At 47.6% G+C, this 21955-nt stretch overlaps 1 protein-coding gene across 1 annotated transcript; it reads left to right on the forward strand.

The window, feature by feature from the left end:
- The first annotated feature begins 1052 nt into the window (after nucleotides 1-1052).
- Nucleotides 1053-11761, forward strand: GFI1 (growth factor independent 1 transcriptional repressor). Its single transcript, XM_027536510.1, has 7 exons — nucleotides 1053-1137; nucleotides 3493-3703; nucleotides 4025-4207; nucleotides 6050-6531; nucleotides 6654-6791; nucleotides 7813-7978; nucleotides 10386-11761. The coding sequence occupies exons 2-7, from the start codon at nucleotides 3589-3591 to the stop codon at nucleotides 10562-10564; spliced, it is 1263 nt and encodes a 420-aa protein (XP_027392311.1). The 5' UTR covers nucleotides 1053-1137; nucleotides 3493-3588; the 3' UTR covers nucleotides 10565-11761.
- The last annotated feature ends 10194 nt before the right edge of the window (nucleotides 11762-21955 follow it).

A 21955-nucleotide genomic window follows, 5' to 3' on the forward strand; every position in this document is an offset into this window, starting at 1 on the left:
CCTCCAGTCCAGGTGCCTGGGTTGACCTTAGGCGGCGACGGAGCCCGCGCCTGGGGTACGGCTCTCCTTGGCTTGTCCCGGCAGGGCGGGGTCAGCCGAGCAGCCGCCGTCGCTGCCCCCGCGCGCTCCCTCCCGCGCGGCCTTTAATTTTGCAGCTCCGACCACCGGAAATTAGCCGCCGGCAGAGCGGACCCGGCCCAGCTCAGAGGAGCGCGGCGTGGGGAGGGCGTGCCTGCCAGCCCAGTCGGGCGCCCGCAGGACGCGCCGCCTGCACCCTTTAGGCCGGGGGCTCGGCGCTCGCCCACCTCTTCCAAATTTAACCATTACCTAAATCCGAAGGGAAATGAGCAAACCTCTGGGATTGGGTGTCAAGGTATTTTCAGCCTTGTTGGGCGTATTTATCCCGAAGTGTTTCCACAACAAGCTATTTCGGGTCTGCGGGGCAGGTTTCGCTCTGCGGACGCCGCGGCCACTCGCCGGGCTCCAGGCCGGCGGCACCGCGGGCGGGTGATTCACGGCCCCGACCCGGGGGCGGCGTAGCCCAAGCAGGCGGCGGGGTTGGGTGTGTGTGTGTGGTGGTTGGGGGCGGGGGGGGGGGGGGGGGGAGTGTCCCGGCCCAGATGGGCGGGGAAGCCTCCTCGGAGCTGGACGCTACCAGCCCCGGCGCTCCAGTCAATCTGTGTCCTGAATCTGTGACTTCTTCTCGCTGCGGAAGTCTCCCAGGAGCCAAGAATAGTTCTTTTTCTTTCGAGTCATTTCTAGTGCCCGGGTGTTTGGGCCCTCTGGGTCTCCCCATCTCCTGCCTTCCCACAGAGGAAAAAAAAAAAAAAAAACACGGAGAGAGCCGCGGGGGAGGGCGCTAGGAAGGCCGGGCCCCTTGTCCACCTCCTATACACCCTTGCGCAAAGGAGGAGCGCGCCCTGCCGCCCGACTGGGGCTTGGAGGAGGGGAGGGGGGCAGGTCTGACAAGGCTAAGCGAGCTACTCCTTAACGCTCAGGAAGTGAAGCTTGTGGTTTTGGGGGCTGAGCTCGGAAGGAGATTTAAAAAAAGAGAGAAAGAGAGACAGCGCGGTCTCTCCCGAAAGCAACTCAGTTTGAAAACTCTCGGAGCGCTGTGCCCGCGCCCTGACCCCTCAGGTAGGTCCGCTGCGCCTCTCTCCCTGGCGGGGGCGGACGCGGGAACTGGCACGGCGCTGCCGCTGCGGGGAAGACCGGAGGGCTCTACCGGGTTCCCACACGAGGTCGGCCGCAGCTTGGGAGCCAAAAGAGCTGTATCCTCTTGGTCCCCGCGCGACCCATACGGAGGCGCTGGGGATCTGGCTCAGAGGACCCACGCCAGGCAGTTTGGTTCTGCGAGGGAGCGGGATCCACAGGAAAGGAAACATCTGGTGGGGAGACGGCGGCAGCTGAGCTCTCCAGCTCCCGCCATCCCAGGCCCTGGCTGCGAAGAGTCTCGGCCGGCCCGCGTGCGCCGAGGGGACCGCCCCACCCCTCGGCCGCCAGCTGCTGCGAGAGGTCGCCTTCCCACGCGATCAGCCCTTGGTCCTACTACCGCTCTACCCACTCCACCCTCCCGGGAACGGACGGAGCCTGCCAGGCTGAAAGAGAGGCGTGCGGCTGTGGCCCGAGTCGGGAGGTTGCTTGCGTGCCTGCCTGATCCCGCGCTGTTCCAGCCAGTCCAGACTCGGCGGCGGTGGGGACAGCTCATCCCTGGATCTCCGCCCCACCCCCGTCCCGCTCCGCACCGAGCCGCAGCAGGGCCCCTCGGGACATTTTCACCCTCGTTTTCCTTTTCCTCCGAGTTTCATAGCCGTTTAAGAAATTGATTTTTGGCTTTGTGGTGTCTTAAGTAGACAGCCGACGGAGCGGCTCATGCCGGGGCTCAGAGAAAACTGAACAGACAGTCGTTCGCCCTAGGGCAGCCGAGCACCCCGAAGCCTCCTAAATCCCCGATCGTAGGGGCTGGCCCGGACACGGGCGGGTGGCACCCTCACCCCTAGGGGCCTTCTGGCGTTTAGGACACGGGAAACATCCCTTGGGACTCAGCTACACGTCCCAGCGGTCTTTTTCTCTCAAGCCTATCCTGTCCTTCTTCCGGGGAAGGGGACATGGTGGGGGCGTGGAGCGAGAATCCGTCTTGACTCCGGAGCGCCCACCGGCTGACTTTAGACCCTGGGAGCCGCATGACCCCTAGGCTGGCAGAAAAAACCGGGCAAAGCCCAAGGATGACCCTTGTCCCGCCCGGGGATCCCCAGCGCCCTTGTGTCTGAACTAACCAAGACAACCGAGAGCTGCCATGCCCGAAGAGCCTACAGCTCGCACGTGAACCCGGCCCCCATCGCCTTCACCGAGAGAGAAAGGCACATTCGTTTTCCCCGGACCTCCTAGCCCTCCTAGCCCCGCCCCCGTAGCGAGCCAGGGGCAAGAACCGTAGGCGCTGCCCCGCCTCCCCGCCGGGCTCAGGTTTCGACCCCGGGATTAGGTGAACTGATTGTGGGGGTTAATGAGAGCGGAGTAGCGGGCACTAACTCCCTCCCAGGCCCGCGAGCCCGGACCCCGGCTCTCCTGCTGCTGCCAGAGCAGCCTGCGCTCTCCCCGCGTGCTCTAAAAGGTGGGTTTTCTTCGGACTCCCGGACATCGTGCGTTTCCCAGCCGTCGCGCACGAATCCGGCTGGACTTTCCGTAGGCCAGGTTTCTGGTGAGCAGAATGGCAAGTGCTTTTCCGAGACGTTGTTAGGTGTCCATGGTCCAGTATGTCTTGCTCGGATACCTGATTCTTCTCTGCGCACCCGCGTCGCAACTTTTTCCCTGCGTGGGGGCACGAGTCAGGGCGTTCAAGATCACCGGGAAGCGAGTTTTCCCCGGGACCTTGCTTGGTCCTCTGCCACCTGCTTCCCTACCTTCCTGCCTTCTTTCTCCGGCCTTTGCTTCTCCCTAGTCCTTCTGCTGCAGTTCCCCCGACCCCGCCTCTCAGCCAGCAGGAGCCCTTTCTCCCCAGACCTCTTTTCACTGCAGTCTGTGAGCCTGCTCTTGGAGGCTTGGCTCTTTGCCCCAAGCGAGTTCGCTACCGTCTACACATTCCCCTCCCAGCCCCACTAAATTGATTGGCGCGTCTACGCCTTTCGCAGATCCGTATAGGCAGTGTGTGGTCGAGTTGGGGTAACTGGCCCGCTGGGGACTTCAGCTCTCCAAGAGTTTGATACCACAATGAGTTTTGCTAGGGAAGGGGAGGGGCCGAGGGGCGTGGGCAGGGCAGAAGGAAGAGGCCTGAGTCGGAGCCCGGAGACGGGTTGAGCTACGGCGGCAGCAGCGGCGGGCTCGCGCCACCTGTCCGAGTGCCACCTGGTGAGCGTGGCGCAGCGGGGCCAAGCCCCTCCTCCCGGGGGCCTTCCTCCCTCCTCCCTGCCCGAACGCTCTCTCTGCTCCGCTGCCCAGTCCCGGGGCCCCGGAGCGTGCTGACCCGCGCGTTTCCACCCTGTTCTCCTCTCGCAGGTCTCCGCCTGGCTGGGGCTGACGAACTCGGGTGAAGGTGGGCTGACGGCGGCTCCAGCGACCCTTGGAGAGGAGCGGGGAGCGCGCCCGACCACCATGCCGCGTTCGTTCCTGGTTAAGAGCAAAAAAGCTCACAGTTACCACCAGCCGCGCTCCCCGGGACCTGACTATTCCCTCCGCCTGGAGAATGTACTGGCGCCAGGCGGAGCAGGTGCGGGGAGGGCGCGGGCCGGGAGGGACTGCTCCCGGGGCCGTAGACTCTGCGTCCCGCCACGCCATCTCCTAGGAACCGGGGGAAGAGTTCTGAACCCCCTTTGCTGCCTTTTCTTGTTACCCACTGTTTGGGTTCCTTTCGGGCTCGTCGCCTAGATTGCCAAGGCCTCCCTGCTCTCGCCCTTGGATCCAGGAGGGTTCAGGCCAGGTCTGGGGAGAGCTAAGAGAGCCCAGGTGCCACCATCTGGGGGGACGCACTTCAGAACCATCGGGCCCAACCAGACCCAACCTGAGCCCCTATCCGGCCTCTTCTCCGCAGACGGCATCTCGAGCACAGGCGGGGCGAAGGCGGAGCTCAGGGGCCGTGTGTCCCCCGAGTCTCAGCTGACCGAAGCCCCCGACAGAGCCTCCGCGTCCCCTGGCAGCTGTGAGGGCAGCGTGTGCGATCGGAGCTCGGAGTTTGAAGACTTTTGGAGGCCTCCGTCGCCTTCTGTGTCTCCAGGTAGGGACCTGTTGGGGGCTCTGGGGCCCGGGGAGGGAGGCGGGGACAGGGACCCCGCGCTGAGCAATGAACCCGCGCGGCTTTGGGCACAGAAGTGCCAAATCGATTGCGGAGAATCTTTTCGAGAAGAGGGATTTGTTCTTGCTTCCCGAGTGGAGGCATTGGCTTCTCTAGGCCAGCGTCAGCCTGCTCGCGGGGGTCGGCTGCTTGGATCCCAGGCGACGGGACCTGGGCTGTTCATCCCTAACATTCATTGGCACGGAGCTAGTGGGCGAAAGAAAATAAATGAGTCGTTTCTTTAGGTAGCAATGTTGACATTTCGTTTTCTGACGAGAGATGATTGTTTACAAAGAGCCAGGATTCCAGAATACAGACCCCTCCCCGAGTCTCAAACAGAGACCTGGGCAGTCAGTGAAAAAAGATGTGTCGTTGTCTTGAAAAATTAAGCTCGTTTCCGCCGCTTTGGGCCTGGCAGAGATGGGGCCCCAAGCCGGACAAAAATCTCGGTCCCTCGCTAGGTCTTCGCAGGCGCAGATTGGGGGCCTATTTTATTTTTTGTTCTGCCGGGTTGGCCCGGCTTTGGGAACCAGTGCTTGTTGGTTTCATTTCCAGCCAGCAATCGAGTTTCGCGCAAACTGAGTGACTTGCGCGTTGGGTGGGGGCGAGTCTCCGGTTCCGGCGGAGGGGCATGGAGAGCGCAGGACCGGGATTCTGCTAAGGACCGGTTATTTCCAGATTCCATTTACCAGTTTTAAAAGATACCCCCAACCCCATCCCACACTCAGTGTGTGGATCTGGCTAAGCGAGGGCGTCTGGGAACAGGCCACCGGAGAGTCCTTCTTGGCTGTGCTGGACACCGCCCCGCAAGGACTGGGCGCCGCCGGAATCTCCGACGGAAACTCGAAGTGAGAAGCCACTTCTCACTGAAGTGACTAGCCTGAGCTGGATCTGTTCACAGAACTGCAGTGTTTGTGAACAGATCTGTAAATCCGTGTGTACTGAGGGGAAAGTGTATATTGGTAGCTGGTTTTAACAAAATTCGCAGGGGTGGGGGTGCAGAAGGCCGCTAATTCGGAAAGTTGTTCGTCTTGCAGGTGGTGGCTAAACCTTCAATTCTAAATTATTCTCTAAGAAATTCGTGTTTTGTTTTCTTTTTTGTCCCCTGTCAAACTACGATAGGAATGGGAACGGGGAGTATTTTGGCAAACAGATCAAGCCCCAAACCCCCTTCCCGCTGCCTCTTCGCTACCTGCCAACACTGGATATTTAATAACGTTGAGAGTGCTTACACCTTCCCGTTGTTTTTTTTCCCCCAGACACAAATGTCTCGGATAGGTCGGGCCATATTTTATTGGTCCTCGTCTCCCTCCCTCATTATAGATCCCAGGAAAGAAAAAGGACGGAGTGGGAACACGTAGGGGCCGGGAAAGCGCCGGCACTGGGCCCTCTGCCCGCAGGCTCGTCCAGGTCCGAAACAGTGGCCGCTTTCTCGTCCGGCACAGCTCGGCTCTGCTCCAAACGTTTGTAAAGCATGGCGCGCCCTTCTCTACGCGGCCGCCACATGTGCCGGTCCAGTCTAAAAAGACCCTCTTAACGTCGTGCGCTTCGGCTGTCCTGGCACAGAAAGTCCTCGCCCGATATCATTTTAAGTTTCTGTGTGCTGCCTTGCCGCCTCCAGTGGTTCTCGGAGGCCCCAGGGACCCGGCCAGGGTTTGAGCCTGGAGGCGTCCCTGGCACCCAGCGCAAGGGCCGGCGCCCCGGCGCCCCAGGGATGGGTGCCTGGCAGTTCCATAGACACACCGACCGGTTGACCTGACCGGACGCCCTCTTGTGCCTCCACAGCCTCGGAGAAGTCGGTGTGCCCGTCGCTGGACGAAGCTCAGCCCTTCCCCCTGCCCTTCAAGCCGTACTCGTGGAGCGGCCTGGCGGGTTCCGATCTGCGGCACCTGGTGCAGAGCTACCGGCCGTGCGCGGCCCTGGAGCGCGGCGCCGGCCTAGGCCTCTTCTGCGAGCGCGCCCCGGAGCCAGGCCATCCCGCGGCGCTGTACGGCCCGGAGCGAGCTGCGGGCGGCGCGGGGGCCGGGGCGCCCGGGGGAGGCAGCGCAGGAGGCGGAACTGCCGGCGGCGCGGGCCTGGGGCTCTTCGGCGACTTCGGGCCCGCGGCGGCAGGACTGTACGAGCGGCCGGCCACCGGCGGACTGTACCCGGAGCGCGGCCACGGGCTGCACGGCGACAAAGGCACAGGCGTCAAGGTGGAGTCGGAGCTGCTGTGCACCCGCCTGCTGCTGGGCGGCGGCTCCTACAAGTGCATCAAGTGCAGCAAGGTGAGGCTCCCGCGCGCCTGGCTTGACCGGCCCCGCGCCCGCGCCCCACGGCCCGCGCCCAGCCGGCGTCCGCGCCCCTCGGCCCCTCTCAGCGGCCCTCTCCCCGGCCCCACCCGCCTCAGGTGTTCTCCACACCGCACGGGCTCGAGGTGCACGTGCGCAGGTCCCACAGCGGCACAAGACCCTTTGCGTGCGAGATTTGCGGCAAGACCTTCGGGCACGCGGTGAGCCTGGAGCAGCACAAAGCCGTGCACTCGCAGGTAAGCGCGGGGCGAACGGCCGCGCGCCGCCCTGCTCAGGTTTTCGCGTTCGGGGATCTCCTGTGCGACACCGGATGCTCTCCGCCTGGCAGCTTTCGCCTTGGACTTACCCCGACTGCCCCCAGTCCCCTCTGCCACGTCCCCTGGCTCAGACGTAGGCGTGGAGAGAGAGGTCGGGCGTTGCCGGCCTCGAGGCAGCCCTGGAGTTCGGTGTCACATTGTTTGTGAGACTCAGGAAAGTGATCTTGATCATTACTTTGGGTCTGAGGAAGGCTTGTATGCACTCCTGCGGGTGATATGTCAAATTTGTTAGCTCTGTTTCTTGGCCTCTTTCTTTTCACCAAATGGCTGATACTTAACCTGCCTTGACCTCTGCGGGTTGAAAAGGAGGAATCTCAGCTCATTTAGAGCCTCCAGTGTTTGTCCCGCTATTCTTTCATTTATTCATTTGTAAATATTTGTTGCTCAACTTCAGGTACTAGGTCCTTGAGAATCCAATAACACACCAGCTTCCTGACAGGATACCCTCACAGAGATTATGCTTTAGCTGAGAGGGTAGATAACCAAATAAGAACACAAGTAACGATGGCAGCAGAATGCTTATTTACAAACTCATTTGCTCAAAAGTATTCTGTCTCCTTCAACACCCACACTGGGTGGGGATGGGATGGGGGAGGAGCATCTCAAGAGATTGAGGTCTAAGCCTCCTGTTGAGGAGGGTGGAGAAGTGTTTGTAAATGGGTGTCAAAAAAGCAGGGTGGGGATACAGTTTTGCCAAGGGGTGTGGAAGGTTGTGGCTGAAAAGTGTTTGGGTCGAAAAAATGTTAAAGGGGTAGAGGATAAGAGCGGGAAGGATGGAGGCTGGAAATAAACTGGGAGGAGAGAGGATAATGGAGCACCCTGTGTGGATGGAGAGTCTGAAGGAGGGGACAGTCCTGGTTTGGGGGATTTCAGGGTCAGTTGGTGGTGAGGAGAATGGCAGCCTAGACGATTGCAATAGGAATGCCACGTCTTTCTGCAGGAACGGAGCTTTGACTGTAAGATCTGTGGCAAGAGCTTCAAGAGGTCATCTACGCTGTCCACACATCTGCTCATCCACTCAGACACCCGGCCCTACCCCTGTCAGTACTGCGGCAAGAGGTTCCATCAGAAGTCAGACATGAAGAAACACACCTTCATCCACACTGGTGAGCGAAGGCCTTTGGCTGGTAGGAAACACCTGGTGAGGGATGGGAAATAGGGGGAGGGTGGGGGAGGTCCAAGTGTTTCTCCCTGAGGCCAAGGTAATTCACCTCTGTGATATTCTTGAAGAGAATTGGTGGTAGGTGGGACCTCCCAGAAGGAGTTAATCCACGCAGAGAAAACTGAGGAGGCAGATTCTCTCTGATTCATTTACATACATGGTTCTCCACAGAGTCTTTGATTTGGGGTTATATCTGAAGAACCATTCAGCAGGTCAGCTGCAAGTTTTCTATCCTTGCAAAGAATATTTTCCTCTACGTTAGCAGCTGCTCCAACTTCTTTCTGCTCTAGGTGAAATATGAAGCTCCGGGTCCTTTCAGAGCATTGCTCTAAATGTTTACCTAGAGATCGAGATTTTCTCCAGGGCTACCACCCAGCCTTTTCAGGGGGAAGGGTCTTACGTGCGACCTCTTGGCTGCATTTTTAGGAGTCTGACTGCTTATTCTGATTGAGCAAGGGAAAAAATGGTAAATATTACTAGGCTTTTTCATCTAAGCACTTTTAAAATGCGGTATCTCATTTTATGCTCACAACAACTCAGGGAGGTGAAGACTATTCCTTATCCCCATTTTAGAGAAGAACAAACATAAAGTGAGGCACAGAAGGGTTAGGTACTTTCTCAGAGTCATATTGGTAGCAAGTGGTAGATCCGACTTAAATTCAGGACTGTCTGCTCTCAAGTGTCTATGCTTTCTACCACTGTTTATTGTATTCTGTTTTCAAAGTCAAAAGGATTGGTGAATATAGAACTCCTCTATTCACTTATTGCCCTTTTTAAAATATAAGCAAGTTTGTCATAATAATGATGATTCTTTACTTATTATAATGCTTCATAACGTACCAAATGCTTTCAAATCTCTCTCTTCCTTTGATTCTTACTTCTGTCCCATAAAGTAGAAGGAGCTGCTCTTACCATCATGAAACTCAGAGAGATGGAATGATTTACCAAAGTTCAGACTGGAAGTAAATCATCAGGCTGTGGAATGCTCTGGCTTCCAGTCCTGGATTCTAAATTTTTGGTTTTGTGTAGGCGGCAGTGTTAATGCCAGGACCACTCTCTTTAATAATCAACAAGATATTTACATGAGAGCCAGAATTTTATTTCAGAATATGAATACTGACTTAATTTGCAGTGTGTTCCAGACAATCACCATTGATGTTTTTAAATATGTCTGGCGTTGCAAAGAGTCGGACACGACTGAGCGACTCAACTGAACTGAAGTGAGTGTAGATGCCTCCGTCAGAAAACCCAGAAAAAATATCCTACTTTAATTGTGTTCTCTTGCCTGAAATTTCCATGCAACTCATTCCTTTTGAGTAAAGGTATTCAAGACATTTACCAAAATGCAACTAGGATCTTGATTGAGTGAAACATTAAGCCTTTATCAAACGTTTTCATTATAGCTAGAATTTGTTTCTCAGATTTGTTTGACCCTAAAGGGATAGGATAAGTTTTGATGAGTGGTTCCTTATCAAGGAAATCTGAAGCACAAAGATAGAAAGGGGTATAGCAAGAGGAACAGAGAGTTCCTCAAAAACAAACTTCATCTATTTTGCATTTTTTCCAAGGCCAAACCTGACAATAATGCCATGCTGAGGCTATTTGAAAACATCATACTGCTTTTCCAAATGTTAAACTGTACATGGATTAGGGGGGAAAAGGAACACTTTTCTGTTATTTATTAATCCATGGTGAAAGAGCTGTTGGTATATAAAGAATCCTGTGATTACCCTCATAAAAAAAAAAGTAAAATCAAGATAGAAAAGGATCAGCTGCCTTAAGAAATACTTTGTGACCCAGGTGTGGATTTTTTAAAAATAAGACTTCGAGAAATACCCATCCTTCAGATGCATTCTGTTGTCCTCCAAGGGCAAGAAAGAAGGCAGCCTCACTGGTCCACACAGACCAACACCGACTTGGAAATTCAGATTTGAAAACTTCCTCTCCATTAGAACAGAGTCACATGGTTTGAAAGACAGCACCCCACCCCCCTACAGCCCTTGTGCTGAACATCTGCTGTGGGGAGCTTTCTACTTCTGAAGTCGGGGGTGTCCTCCCAGGGCGGATTCAGCTGCAGTTCTGGGGAGGGCACGTGGCCTGTGCTCTGCTTCCGTTTAGCAGGAAACGGTTTGAGGCCTCCGGCTGGGAACCCCCATGCAGAAAGCCTCCCTTCCACCTGGTGCACCTATGGCTTCCCTGGCCTTGCATTGCCACACACATCACCCTCCAGACTGCTCACAGGCCTTAGGCTGTGGTGTAGCCAGCTGCTGCCAAGATCCTGTGGGTCACTGTGAGTCCCCGCTAGCTTTATCATGGACTCATGCTTCCCCCTCTCCCTTCCATCCCTGTAGGCGAGAAGCCCCACAAGTGCCAGGTGTGTGGCAAGGCGTTCAGCCAGAGCTCCAACCTCATCACCCACAGCCGCAAGCACACAGGCTTCAAGCCCTTCGGCTGCGACCTGTGTGGAAAAGGCTTCCAGAGGAAGGTGGACCTCAGGCGGCACCGGGAGACGCAGCATGGGCTCAAGTGAACACCGCACCTCATTCGCGTGTGCAGTCATACAACACTACGGAGGGCAGCCTCCCCACTTGCCACCAGCCACTTCCGCAGATCTCTCTGGGGTGATACCTTTTCCCTTTCCTCCCTGGAACTGCCAGAGGAGATAAGTTACCTTTTCAAAGTCCAGCGTGGAGGGGGAACCGAATGACTCCCTGGGCAGAGGACTCGCCAAATAGGCTTCTTTACACCTGAAGACTCCAAGTGGAGAAGAAATCGGCTAAAATCTTCGGCCTGATAGTCCTTCCCATACCCAGACCTGTTCCACAGATAGAAAGCCCCTTGGGTTTCTTCCCTTCTCTTCCTGTCCAACCCCAGATACTTGTGTGGAAGAGGAGGAATCATCTCTCACAAGACAGATACATATTAATGTTTTTATCTGGAATGAAGAATGAGTGTTATTTTTTTCCTTCTGGGGACTTTGTTGACCCCTTTTTGTTGGGTGCTGCCTATAAAGCTTGGAGGAATTGTTTCTTGCATTTGAAAATTGGTTCAGAAACTGATTTGGGAAGGGAATTTCATACTTTTGAAAATGACAAAAAATGCACTGTAGAGCCTGCCCAAAAAGAAGCAGAAGGAAAGTGGGCTTGGTGAGAAGAGATTCAAGGTTCTCCCTCCAGGAGACTTGTGAAGGCTTCTTCAGAAGAGTGGAAGCACATAGTAATGCCTTTGGGCAAGGCTGTCATCTGTTCACTCAGCAAATGTCTACTGACCACCAGTTACCATGGTATCAGGCACTATGCTAGGTACTAGGGAGCCAGAGAGTAGCGGCTCAGTCTCTGTCCCTGACCTGCATCTCCAAGTAGCTGGGTCTGTTCTTCCCCACAAAGGAATTCTGAGAAGATAAAACAGGATCTTGAAACTTCCCTTCAGGTCGTTTGGATTTTATCAAACATAAACGAAAAATAGCTGAATAGATACTTCAAAGATTCATGTATAAATTGTTTTTTTATTGTTAAGCTGATATTTTTAAGATGTCTAAGCTAGCAGGCATGTGGGAATGAAGGCTCTGTCTTCAACTCTTTTGAACCCTCCATGTGTACCACAGAGGGAAAAAAAGTGATATTTTTACTTTGATGTAAATGTTTTTAGATCTTCTGGAGTGTATTATGTTTGTTAATACGTATTTATTAGAGTGATGTTTTAAGTTAATAAAGTATTAAGACTCTTATATATTGCTTTTCATTTAGGCAAGGAATTTGGTCTGTATGGGGAGTTGGTACTGAAGGACACTGGAGTTAAATATAAAGCAGATAAGACAACATCCAAAAGAGAGCAAAATCCAATAGCTCTGGTTTTCATGTGTTTTTTTTTTTTTTTTCTTTCTTTCATTCTGTGCCTGAGCACCTTCTTTCTTAACAGGAAAGCTAGGGTTACAACAGTAAGCTTCTACCTTGCCAAGTCCCTGATATCCTACATGTATGTGCTCAGTCATTCAGTTGTGTCTGCATCTTTGCAACCCCATGGATTGTAGCCCACCAGGCTCCTCCGTCCATGGGATTCTCCAGGCAAGAATACTGGAGTGGGTTGCCATTGCCTTCTCCAGGGGTTCTTCCCTACATGTTTATGGGCTCTTTATTCTGAGAGTTTCAGGATTTTTTTTTTTTTTTAAACAGGCCAGAAGGCTCCCTGATGAATAAAGACATTAGAAACCTTTGGTCTAGAGATTGAGTCAGTCATGACCCTGTCACCAGCATACCAGGTGACTTGGACAAATCGTTTGACCTTCCAGATACAGATTTCATTCACCATAATAATGAAGATATGATTCTGTCATCACAGTCCAAACCTGACTACTTCTCTGGAGATTGGAGGGAAAGAAGTATCTGAGATTGATTAGCTACCTCACCTAAAACAAGTTATAAATCTGAAGACTGATGAGAGGCAGTAAAATTGGGATCTAGGTTATTTCTGGCTCTGTCCCACCTGTGGGAATTTCTGGCATAGATCGGTCCTTGAAAAGAATGAACCCAGAATAAACTTCTGGCCTAAATCCCAACTACCTGTACTCTTTCTAATACTTGGTCAAGGCAGTGCACAGCCCATGGTGACTGTCAGCAGATTGTCCATTTCTGTTCAAATCCATTTCACCCATATTGGTATGTGCCTGGCACTCTTCTAGGTGTTGGGGATTCAGCAGTGAACGCAATGTCCTGTGGAGCTTTGTATATTTGGTCAGTGCTGAATCTTCAACTCCCAGAACAGTGCCTGGTGCATAGTAGGAGATCAATCAATATTTGCTGAGCTGGTAAGTGAATACGCAGAGGAAATAAACTCCTGCTTCATCCTGGCTGCTCTGCTCTCTCCAGCAGAAAGGGAAGAGAAACCGCTTGAGGGCCAAAGAAGCAGATAGAACAGGTAGGACTCTCTCTGGGTTGGAGAGTAAGGGGGGCTTTGACCATGCTTTTCTCTGGTCTCTCCAAATCTCAGTGCTCTGCTATCCTCACTTGGTTTTCAAGACTGTATCTTTTCATGTCAGTTTACTCTCATTCAAAACTGAAACATGTACACTCGAAGGCCGTTTAAGATAATTTTCCAGAACTGTTGGGTGAACAGCTACAGCATCTAGGAACCTCTTTCTAGTGTCCTGGGAAACAAGGTTCCCAGTGAATAAAGATCACAGAATGATCTTCTCACAGGATTCACCGTGCACACCGGTTGCTAATTTCTAACTTGGTTTGAAAAGTAAAGAAGCTACATTGTGGGGTAAGTAGAACTGATTGAAATCTAGTTAACTGCTCTGTCCTGCACTCCCATTATGACTTTTAGAACTTTGATCCATTTTTATAACCTATATGCAATAAATGTGAAATTTAATTTTGATGTTAATAGTATGCATATTGGGGGGAAAAACATATCTTGATATCCTCACTTCAGAATCAAAACACATTACTGTGCCTGTTACTGTGTGAAATTTGAAGATTGCGAATATCTCTCTTAATGTTATTACTTGACTCCATTAAAAATAGATTGTGAATATTCCATGTCACATTATTCATGAAGCAGGCCCTCTGCCTTTTGTCCGCGGGAGTAACAGTAGAAAGGGTAACCAGAGACACCAGAGCACACCTTTGTTTCTTTCACTAAATTTTTAATAACACCTCCAGCTAGCCAGTTGGTGAAGCTCAGCTCTTGCATAAAAGTGGAAAAGCACAGCTATCTCAGAGAAGACCAACTCTTTCAGGAGCTAATTTGAGCTTGCGTTCATCTACACCAGAGATGATTAAATTACCTATCAGGTGTGCTGAGCTATCAGGATTCAGGCCATGTAAAAGGTGAATTTCATCTGATTGATTTGAAACACAGATGGAACAATTGAGTTTTCAAAGCCCCACCTTAATTAAAGGAAGAGCAAAGTATCACTCTGGGTGGGTTCTTAACTGCCATTGCCCTTGAAAACTGGGTGTTGATAGTGATTTTTTTTTTTCGGTGTAAGTGTCGATAGTGATTTGACCTGTTCATTTTGTCGTGTGCCTGTTTGTTTAACCTGATCATTTAACAGAAAGAAATGAATTCAGAGTAAGGCCAAAAATTACGTGATTGCTTTGTCTGTGCATTTCTAGAGCACTATTTAAATCTCTCCTGCTATATTATTTCTGAAGTAAAAATTTCTCAGTTACATATGTAATATATTAATTCAACATTTCACTCATTGAGTTTTTTTTAAAAAGGAATATCATCCCAAACTCTTCTCACTTACAAGTTTGTTAATTTTTTAGTGCTCATTTCCAGCCTACCCACGTGTGTGTATATTTATGTATTTTTTTATCCTGTGATCAGTTGATGTCTACATAGCGCTTTTATTTATTGATTGATAATATGGACATGTATTTGCTTAAAATAGAAATATTTATGTTTAACAATGAGAATTTTGACATTTTATGGTTAAGTTTTATTGAAATCATTTATTAGGAATTTTATCATTCATTAAGATAAAGTCTTTTCTGAAGTTTTATTTCAAAGTTATTCACTTTAAATAAAACATTTCAATCGCATGGGAAATTAAAGAGACTAATACAATAAACATCAGTGTACCCATTGTTCTGCCATATTTATTTCCTATTTTATTTTAAAATAAAATATTACAGATATGGTTCAGTAACTTCTAGAATATGTTTTTACCTAACCCCAGTCCCTTTCCTGTCTCATCAGAGGCATCCACTATACCAGAATTGGTACAATATCATCACCATGAATATTTGTATACCTTTACTTATACAGAGTCCCATGAAGAACATGTGATACTGTTAGGTATATTTTAACTTATTATAAATGGTGTCATAGTGTATATATCCTGCGTCTTGCTTTTTTTCCCCTTAGTACTTTCTTTTTTGAGATTTATCCATGTTGATACATGCAGTTTTGTTCAGTTATTTTAACTGCTGCATATAGGATTCATTGTATGAATAATTAGGTATTATTAGGTGATTAGTTAGGTATTCTCCTGTTGAGACAGTTTTGGTTATTTCCAGTTTTCCCCTATCACAAACAATTCTGATGCAAGCAGCCTTTTACATATGTCCTTGTGAAAGGGAGTCTTCAGATTATGTTCCTGGGAATGGAAATGCTGGATATGTCGGTTCTCCCAATTTACGTTCCCATCAATAGTATGAGAGAATTCCTGTTGCTCCACATTTTACTAACACTTGGTATTTTCAGACTTTAAAAATGTTTGCCAATTGGGTGGATGTGAAATGTTAATGTAATTTGCATTTCCTGATTTCTCGCCTGGCGTGCTGCAATTCATGGGGTCGCAAAGAGTCAGACATGACTGAGCGACTGAACTGAACTGAGTGAGGTTGAGAATCTTTTCATAAGTTTTTTGGCCTCACAGGTTTCCTTTTCTGTGAAATGCCTGTTAATGTACTTTGTCCATTTTTTTTTTTTATTGGGCTGCTTCTTTTTTATCAACTAATTTTTCTGTGTTCTAGGTACTCACTATTTTGTTAAATATGTTGCACATGTCTCCCAGACTGTAACTTGCATTCATTTTGGTTGAAGAGAGAATTTGTTTGTTTTTGTCTTTGTGTTTATGTTTTTAAATGTATTTGTCTTTTCCTTATTGGCTTATGCTTTTTATGTCTTAATTAAATCCTTCCCTAATTGGTGATCATAAGCTTATTCCCTATATTTTCTTCTAAAAATGTTAAAATGCTTAGTTATAATATTAGCTTTTTAACCCACTTATATGTGTATGATATGAAATAAAATCTAACTTAAACACTTTTTTCCTACATGGATAACCAATTGCTCCAACATTATTTATTGCAGATTACATCCTTTCCCCTCTGATTGTAATACCATCATATGTATTGATGTTTTGCCATCAAATGTCAAATTTCTCTTTCTGTATAGTTCTGCTCCTGATCTGGGCTCAGATCAGAGCTCCCTGATCTGTTCCCTGATCTGTTCCATTGGTCATTTTGTCTATCTCTGTCTGGAAAATCCCATGGACGGAGGAGCCTGGTAGGCCGAAGTCCATGAGGTGGCTAAGAGTCGGACACGACTGAGCAACTTTACTTTCATTTTTCACTTTCATGCATTGGAGAAGGAAATGGCAACCCACTTCAGTGTTCTTGCCTGGAGAATCCCAGGGACGAGGGAGCCTGGTGGGCTGCCGTCTATGGGGTTGCAGAGTCGGACACGACTGAAGTGACTTAGCAGCAGCAAGCCAAAGCCATCGTGTCTCAATTAAAGTTGTAATAAACTCTTAGTAGTTAGTAAGGAAGGTTTTCCTTTCATCTATTTCATCCTCTTAAGGGATATCTTGGCTACCCTTGGTTCTTTGCTCTTGCTTGTGAAAAACTTAATTGGAATTTTTTTTTTTTTTTAATTTGGCTGCTCTGGGTCTTAGTTGTAGCATGTGGGATCTAGCTCCCTGACCAGGGATCGAACCTGGGCCCCTGCACTGGGAGCTCAGAGTCTTAGCCACTGGACCACCAGGGAAGTCCCTGGAATTTTTATTTATACTGCAGTTACTATTTAATTGGGAAGAACTGAAACCATTTCGATCTTGATGCTTCCCATCCATAAATATAGTATATTGCTTGTTTTTAAAGTTTTCTTTTATGTCTTTCAATAACCCTTTATAATTTGGGGCATAATTTTCTGTCTTTCTTTGGTTCACTGCTTTCATACTTCTTTTTTAAAATTGTACTTTCTAACTGCTGCTGGTGTATTGGAGCAAAATTATTGTTTTTGTATGTTGATCTTGTATTCTGCAATTTTGCTAAACCTTCTTTTTTTAATATTTATTTTGTTTATTTATTTATTTGGCTGCCCCAGGTCTTGGTTGCGGCCAATGGGATCTTCCCTGTGCATGGGAACTCTTACTTGTAGCATGTGAGATCATTCCCTGACCAGAATCAGACCTCGGCCTCAGCCCCCTGCTTTGGCAGTGTGGCGTCTTAGTCACTGGACCACCAGGGAAGTCCCTAAACCTTCTTTATAGTTTGTTGCAGATTATTTTAAATTTTTCAGTGTAAGGTAATCAAAAATATGTAAATGATTATAGCTTTGTTTCGGTCTTTCCAATGTACTCTTCTTGACTTCACTGCAATAGCTAATACTATTAAATATATTGACTAGGGGCAGAATAGTAGGCATCCTTGTCTTATTCCTAATTGCCAGGGAAATGCTTTTAATTTTTCACATTTTAACTTGATTTTGGGGGTAGGTTTGGGTAGATAACTTAAAATATCAGATTAAGAATTTCTATTACTATTTGATAAGAATGTGTGCATGAGCATTTAATATTAACGTATGATTTTTAGGCATCTGTTGTGAAAGGCATGTGTTATTTTGTTTCTAAGTCTTATGGTTCTTATTCTTTAATTTGTCAGTATGGCAAATGAGAATTTATAGATTTTCCAATGGTAAATTATCCTTGCATTGCTGGGAAAGATAAATCCCAACGTTTTTATTTATATATCTTAGCTAAAAAGATTTCTTACTTGACAGATGTATTGCTTAGAAGTGCATTTAAGTTTCTAATGTTTTTGTGTAATTTTTTTATGAATTATAATTTAATAACATTTTGATGAGATAACATGACCTGTGTGACATTAATTTTCTGATACTATTTGTTGAGATTTATTTTTTAGTCTTATCCATGGTCAATTTTTATAAATAATAGTTCTTGAAAAGAATGTATGTTTTCTGATTACTGATGTTAATATAGTTATACCACCTTCCTTTTGGTTGGTTTTTATATTTATTTACTTCTTAAAAGTCTTTCTGACATGAGTAAAATATAGTTTCCAATCAAAATTTTAATTTCTGATACTGTTTGATTTTGTGTGTGTGTGTGTGTGTGTGTGTATTTTAAAGCGCCTAACATTTTGATCACACCCATACACACTTGAGAGGAGAAAGTGCTCAATTACTCTGTCCAAAAGACTATATATTGCTTTACTCTGCCAGTTCATTTTCTGGTGTTCGAGGAAGGATATTAATTTGCAGGATTTCTAAAGCCTGAATTTATTGTAACTGTAGAGGAAAAACAGAAGCAGGAAGTTAGACTTGCTCCTTGGTGTTGGTTATACAAATTTCATTGAGAATTTTTTTATTTTTGGTAAATTAGGAAGCATAGTTTCAATTCTGTCTTTTAACATGAATTAGACAGTTTCCTAGGCTGGCCTTTTTGAGAAGTAGAACTGATTGACACGCCTCTATAAGATTTTGCTGCAGTGGCAATTCCTTATTTGTTCTTAGAGTAAGGAAGGCTGACTGGATAATTCTTATCAGCTGACTTTTGAAAGAATCAGGAACCATTCTTTCATTACCTTTCAGTAGACTTATATGTATTTCAATTCTTGGATATACCTTTCCAGAGATTTCACACAAACTTGACTTCCTCTTTCCTTGTACTGAAACTACTATTCATGGGACTCTAATAAACAAGAATGACAAGTTCTTAACTCAGCTGAGGGAGTCCCACCACACTCTCATATTTTTGCATGCCATCTTTCTGATTTATCTTTGTGTGGTCACTGGTTATATCACATGTTTAGGCACTAAAGTGCATGTGAAATAAAATGTTTTGAATAAAGAATCAGATGAACTTCAAAATGTTTTAATTCAAAGGTACTCTGATTTTAAGTTCTTCCTGTTTTTCCAACAGTTCATCTAAAAATGACAATTTCAGAAGTATATTTCAGGTATGTCCAACTAAGTCCTTTCACTGAGAAAAGAGTTAACATTAGGAAGCTCTGGAAAAGAGATCCAGTCCAGTTCAATTCACTCACTCAGTCGTGTCTGACTCTTTGCGACCCCATGAACTGCAGCACGCCAGGCCTCCCTGTCCCTCACCAACTCCTGGAGTTTACTCAAACTCATGTCCATCGAGTCGGTGATGCCATCCAGCCATCTCATCCACTGTTGTCCCCTTCTCCTCCTGCCCCCAACCCCTCCCAGCATCAGGGTATTTTCCAATGAGTCAAGCTTTGCATGAGGTGGCCAAAGTATTGGAGTTTCAGCTTTAGCATCAGTCCTTCCAAAGAACACCCAGGACTGATCTCCTTTAGAATGGACTGGTTGGATCTCCTTGCAGTCCAAGGGACTCTCAAGAGTCTTCAACACCCCAGTGCAAAAGCATCAATTCTTTGGTGCTCAGCTTTCTTCACAGTCCAACTCTCACATCCATACATGACCACAGGAAAAACCATAGCCTTGACTAGACGGACCTTTGTTGGCAAAGTAATGTCTCTGCTTTTGAATATGCTATCTAGGTTGGTCATAACTTTCCTTCCAAGGAGTAAGCATCTTTTAATTTCATGGCTGCAGTCACCATCTGCAGTGATTTTGGAGCCCAGAAAAATAAAGTCTCTCACTGTTGCCTCTGTTTCCCCATCTATTTCCCATGAAGTGATGGGACCAGATGTTGAGCTTTAAGCCAACTTTTTTACTCTCCTCTTTCACTTTCATCAAGAGGCTTTTTAGTTCCTCTTCACTTTCTGCCATAAGGGTGGTGTCATCTGCATATCTGAGGTTATTGATATTTCTCCTGGCAATCTTGAATCCAGCTTGTGCTTCTTCCAGCCCAGCGTTTCTCATGATGCACTCTGCGTAGAAGTTAAATAAGCAGGGTGACAATATACAGCCTTGACGTACTCCTTTTCCTATTTGGAACCTGTCTGTTGTTCCATGTCCAGGTCTAACTGTTGCTTCCTGACCTGCATATACGTTTCTCAAGAGGCAGGTCAGGTGGTCTGGTATTCCCATGTCTTTCAGAATTTTCCACAGTTTATTGTGATCCATACAGTCAGAGGCTTTGGCATAATTAATAAAGCAGAAATAGATGCTTTTCTGGAACGCTCTTGCTTTTTCCATGATCCAGTGGATGTTGGCAATTTGATCTCTGGTTCCTCTGCCTTTTCTAAATCCAGCTTGAACATCTGGAAGTTCACGGTTCACATATTGCTGAAGCCTGGCTTGGAGAATTTTGAGCATTACTTTACTAGAGTGTGAGATGAGCGCAGTTGTGTGGTAGTTTGAGCATTCTTTGGCATTGCCTTTCTTTGGGATTGGAATGAAAACTGACCTTTTCCAGTCCTCTGGCCACTGCTGAGTTTTCCAAATGTGCTGGCATATTGAATGCAGCACTTTCACAGCATCATCTTTCAGGGTTTAGAATAGCTCAACTGGAATTCCATCACCTCCACTAGCTTTGTTCGTAGTGATGCTTTCTAAGGCCCACTTGACTTCACATTCCAGGATGTCTGGCTCTAGGTGAGTGATCACACCATCATGGTTATCTTGGTCATGAAGATCTTTTTTGTACAGTTCTTCTGTATATTCTTTTACTCCAGTTTACTCCATTTAACCAGTTACCAAGGGATGGAAGCTTTGTGATTAGCCATTATGTCTAATAATCTTTCTCCATCAGGTGATCTGTCTCTCCACCTGTGGCTCAGAGAAAGTGAAAGTGGAAGTCACTCAGTTGTGTCTGACTCTTTGGGACTCCATATACCATACAGTCCATGGAATTCTCCAGGCCAGAATACTGGAGTGGGTAGCCGTTCTGTTCTCCAACCCAGGGATCAAACCCAGGTCTCCCACATTGCAGGCGGAGTCTATCAACTGAGCCACCAGGGAAGCCTGTAGCTCAGAGAAGGTAGGAATAAACAATTCTAGTCATTAGATGGCCATAAGTTTGTATTAATGGACTGTAGTTTTATGTTGGTACCATGTATAGATTATTACATTAAAAAAGTAAGATTATAGCAAAGTCATATGCTATTAAAATTTTAATTTTTATTTGATGACTGAAAATTCAAGTCTCAGGTGATTATTAGGTATGTAGTAGCACTGATCAAGATAGAATTCTCCAACAGACAGACTTCTGGGCACGTGTGCTCTTGTTAGGTACATGAAATAATGCACAGTAGACTGGGAGACACATTGTAGTCCAAGCACCAGTACCAGAGGTTAAGCTCATCCCAGGGCACCCAGAAACTTAGACTTTGTGCATTGCTAAGGATACCCTGGTGTTCTCATGGAAATTCATTTTTTACTCTTGGTCCAAGACTGGAAAGTTCTAAGTATGGGAAGTGGATGTAAATTTTCCTAGGGAATCTTCTTTCTATTTCTCAGAAAGACATATAGTTTTGTGAAAAACAACATTGACTTCCAAAAACAGCACTGAATTGGGAGACAGACTACTGATATAGTCTTTGTATCAGTCAGGGTTCTCCAGAGAAACATAACCCATCACACACACACACACACACACACATAAATAAATAAGGATTTGGCTTCCATGATTATGGAGGCTGAAAAGTCCTGAGATCAGCAGTCAGCAAGCTGGAGACCTGGGAAAACCCCTGGTATAGTTTCAGTCTGATTGCAAAGGCCTGAGAAGAAGGAGGATTGATGGTGTAAGTTCCAGTCCAAGAGCAGAAAACCAAACGAGCTAGCACACACCATCATGAAGACAAAATTCCCTCTGAGCCTTTTGGCTCAATTCAATAGGTTTGGTCTTCAACTGATTGGGTAAGACCTACATACAATAGGATGGCGAATCTGCTGTACTCAGTCTACCAATTCAAATGTCAATCTCATCCAGAAACACCCTCATAGACAAGCCAGAATAATGTCCGGGCACCCCTTGGCCCAATTACATTGACAAGTAAAATTAACCATCACAGTCTCCAAATTGCCAGTGTATTTGTCAGAGTAAAGATCACTAGTTGCTTTAACAACTCCAAAAGCTCAATGGATTATAAAATAGTTTATTTCTCATACACGTCACAATCTGTTTGGGTGTGTTCAGGTTCCTGCCTTCACAGGTGATTGAGAGATCTCAGCTTTTTCTATCTTGTGGTGGTTTTAGGGGGCTGCCATATTCTAGTGATTGTTGGGCGTC

Source organism: Bos indicus x Bos taurus, chromosome 3 (genome assembly GCF_003369695.1).
Source record: "Bos indicus x Bos taurus breed Angus x Brahman F1 hybrid chromosome 3, Bos_hybrid_MaternalHap_v2.0, whole genome shotgun sequence".
NCBI classification, from domain to species: domain Eukaryota; kingdom Metazoa; phylum Chordata; class Mammalia; order Artiodactyla; family Bovidae; genus Bos; species Bos indicus x Bos taurus.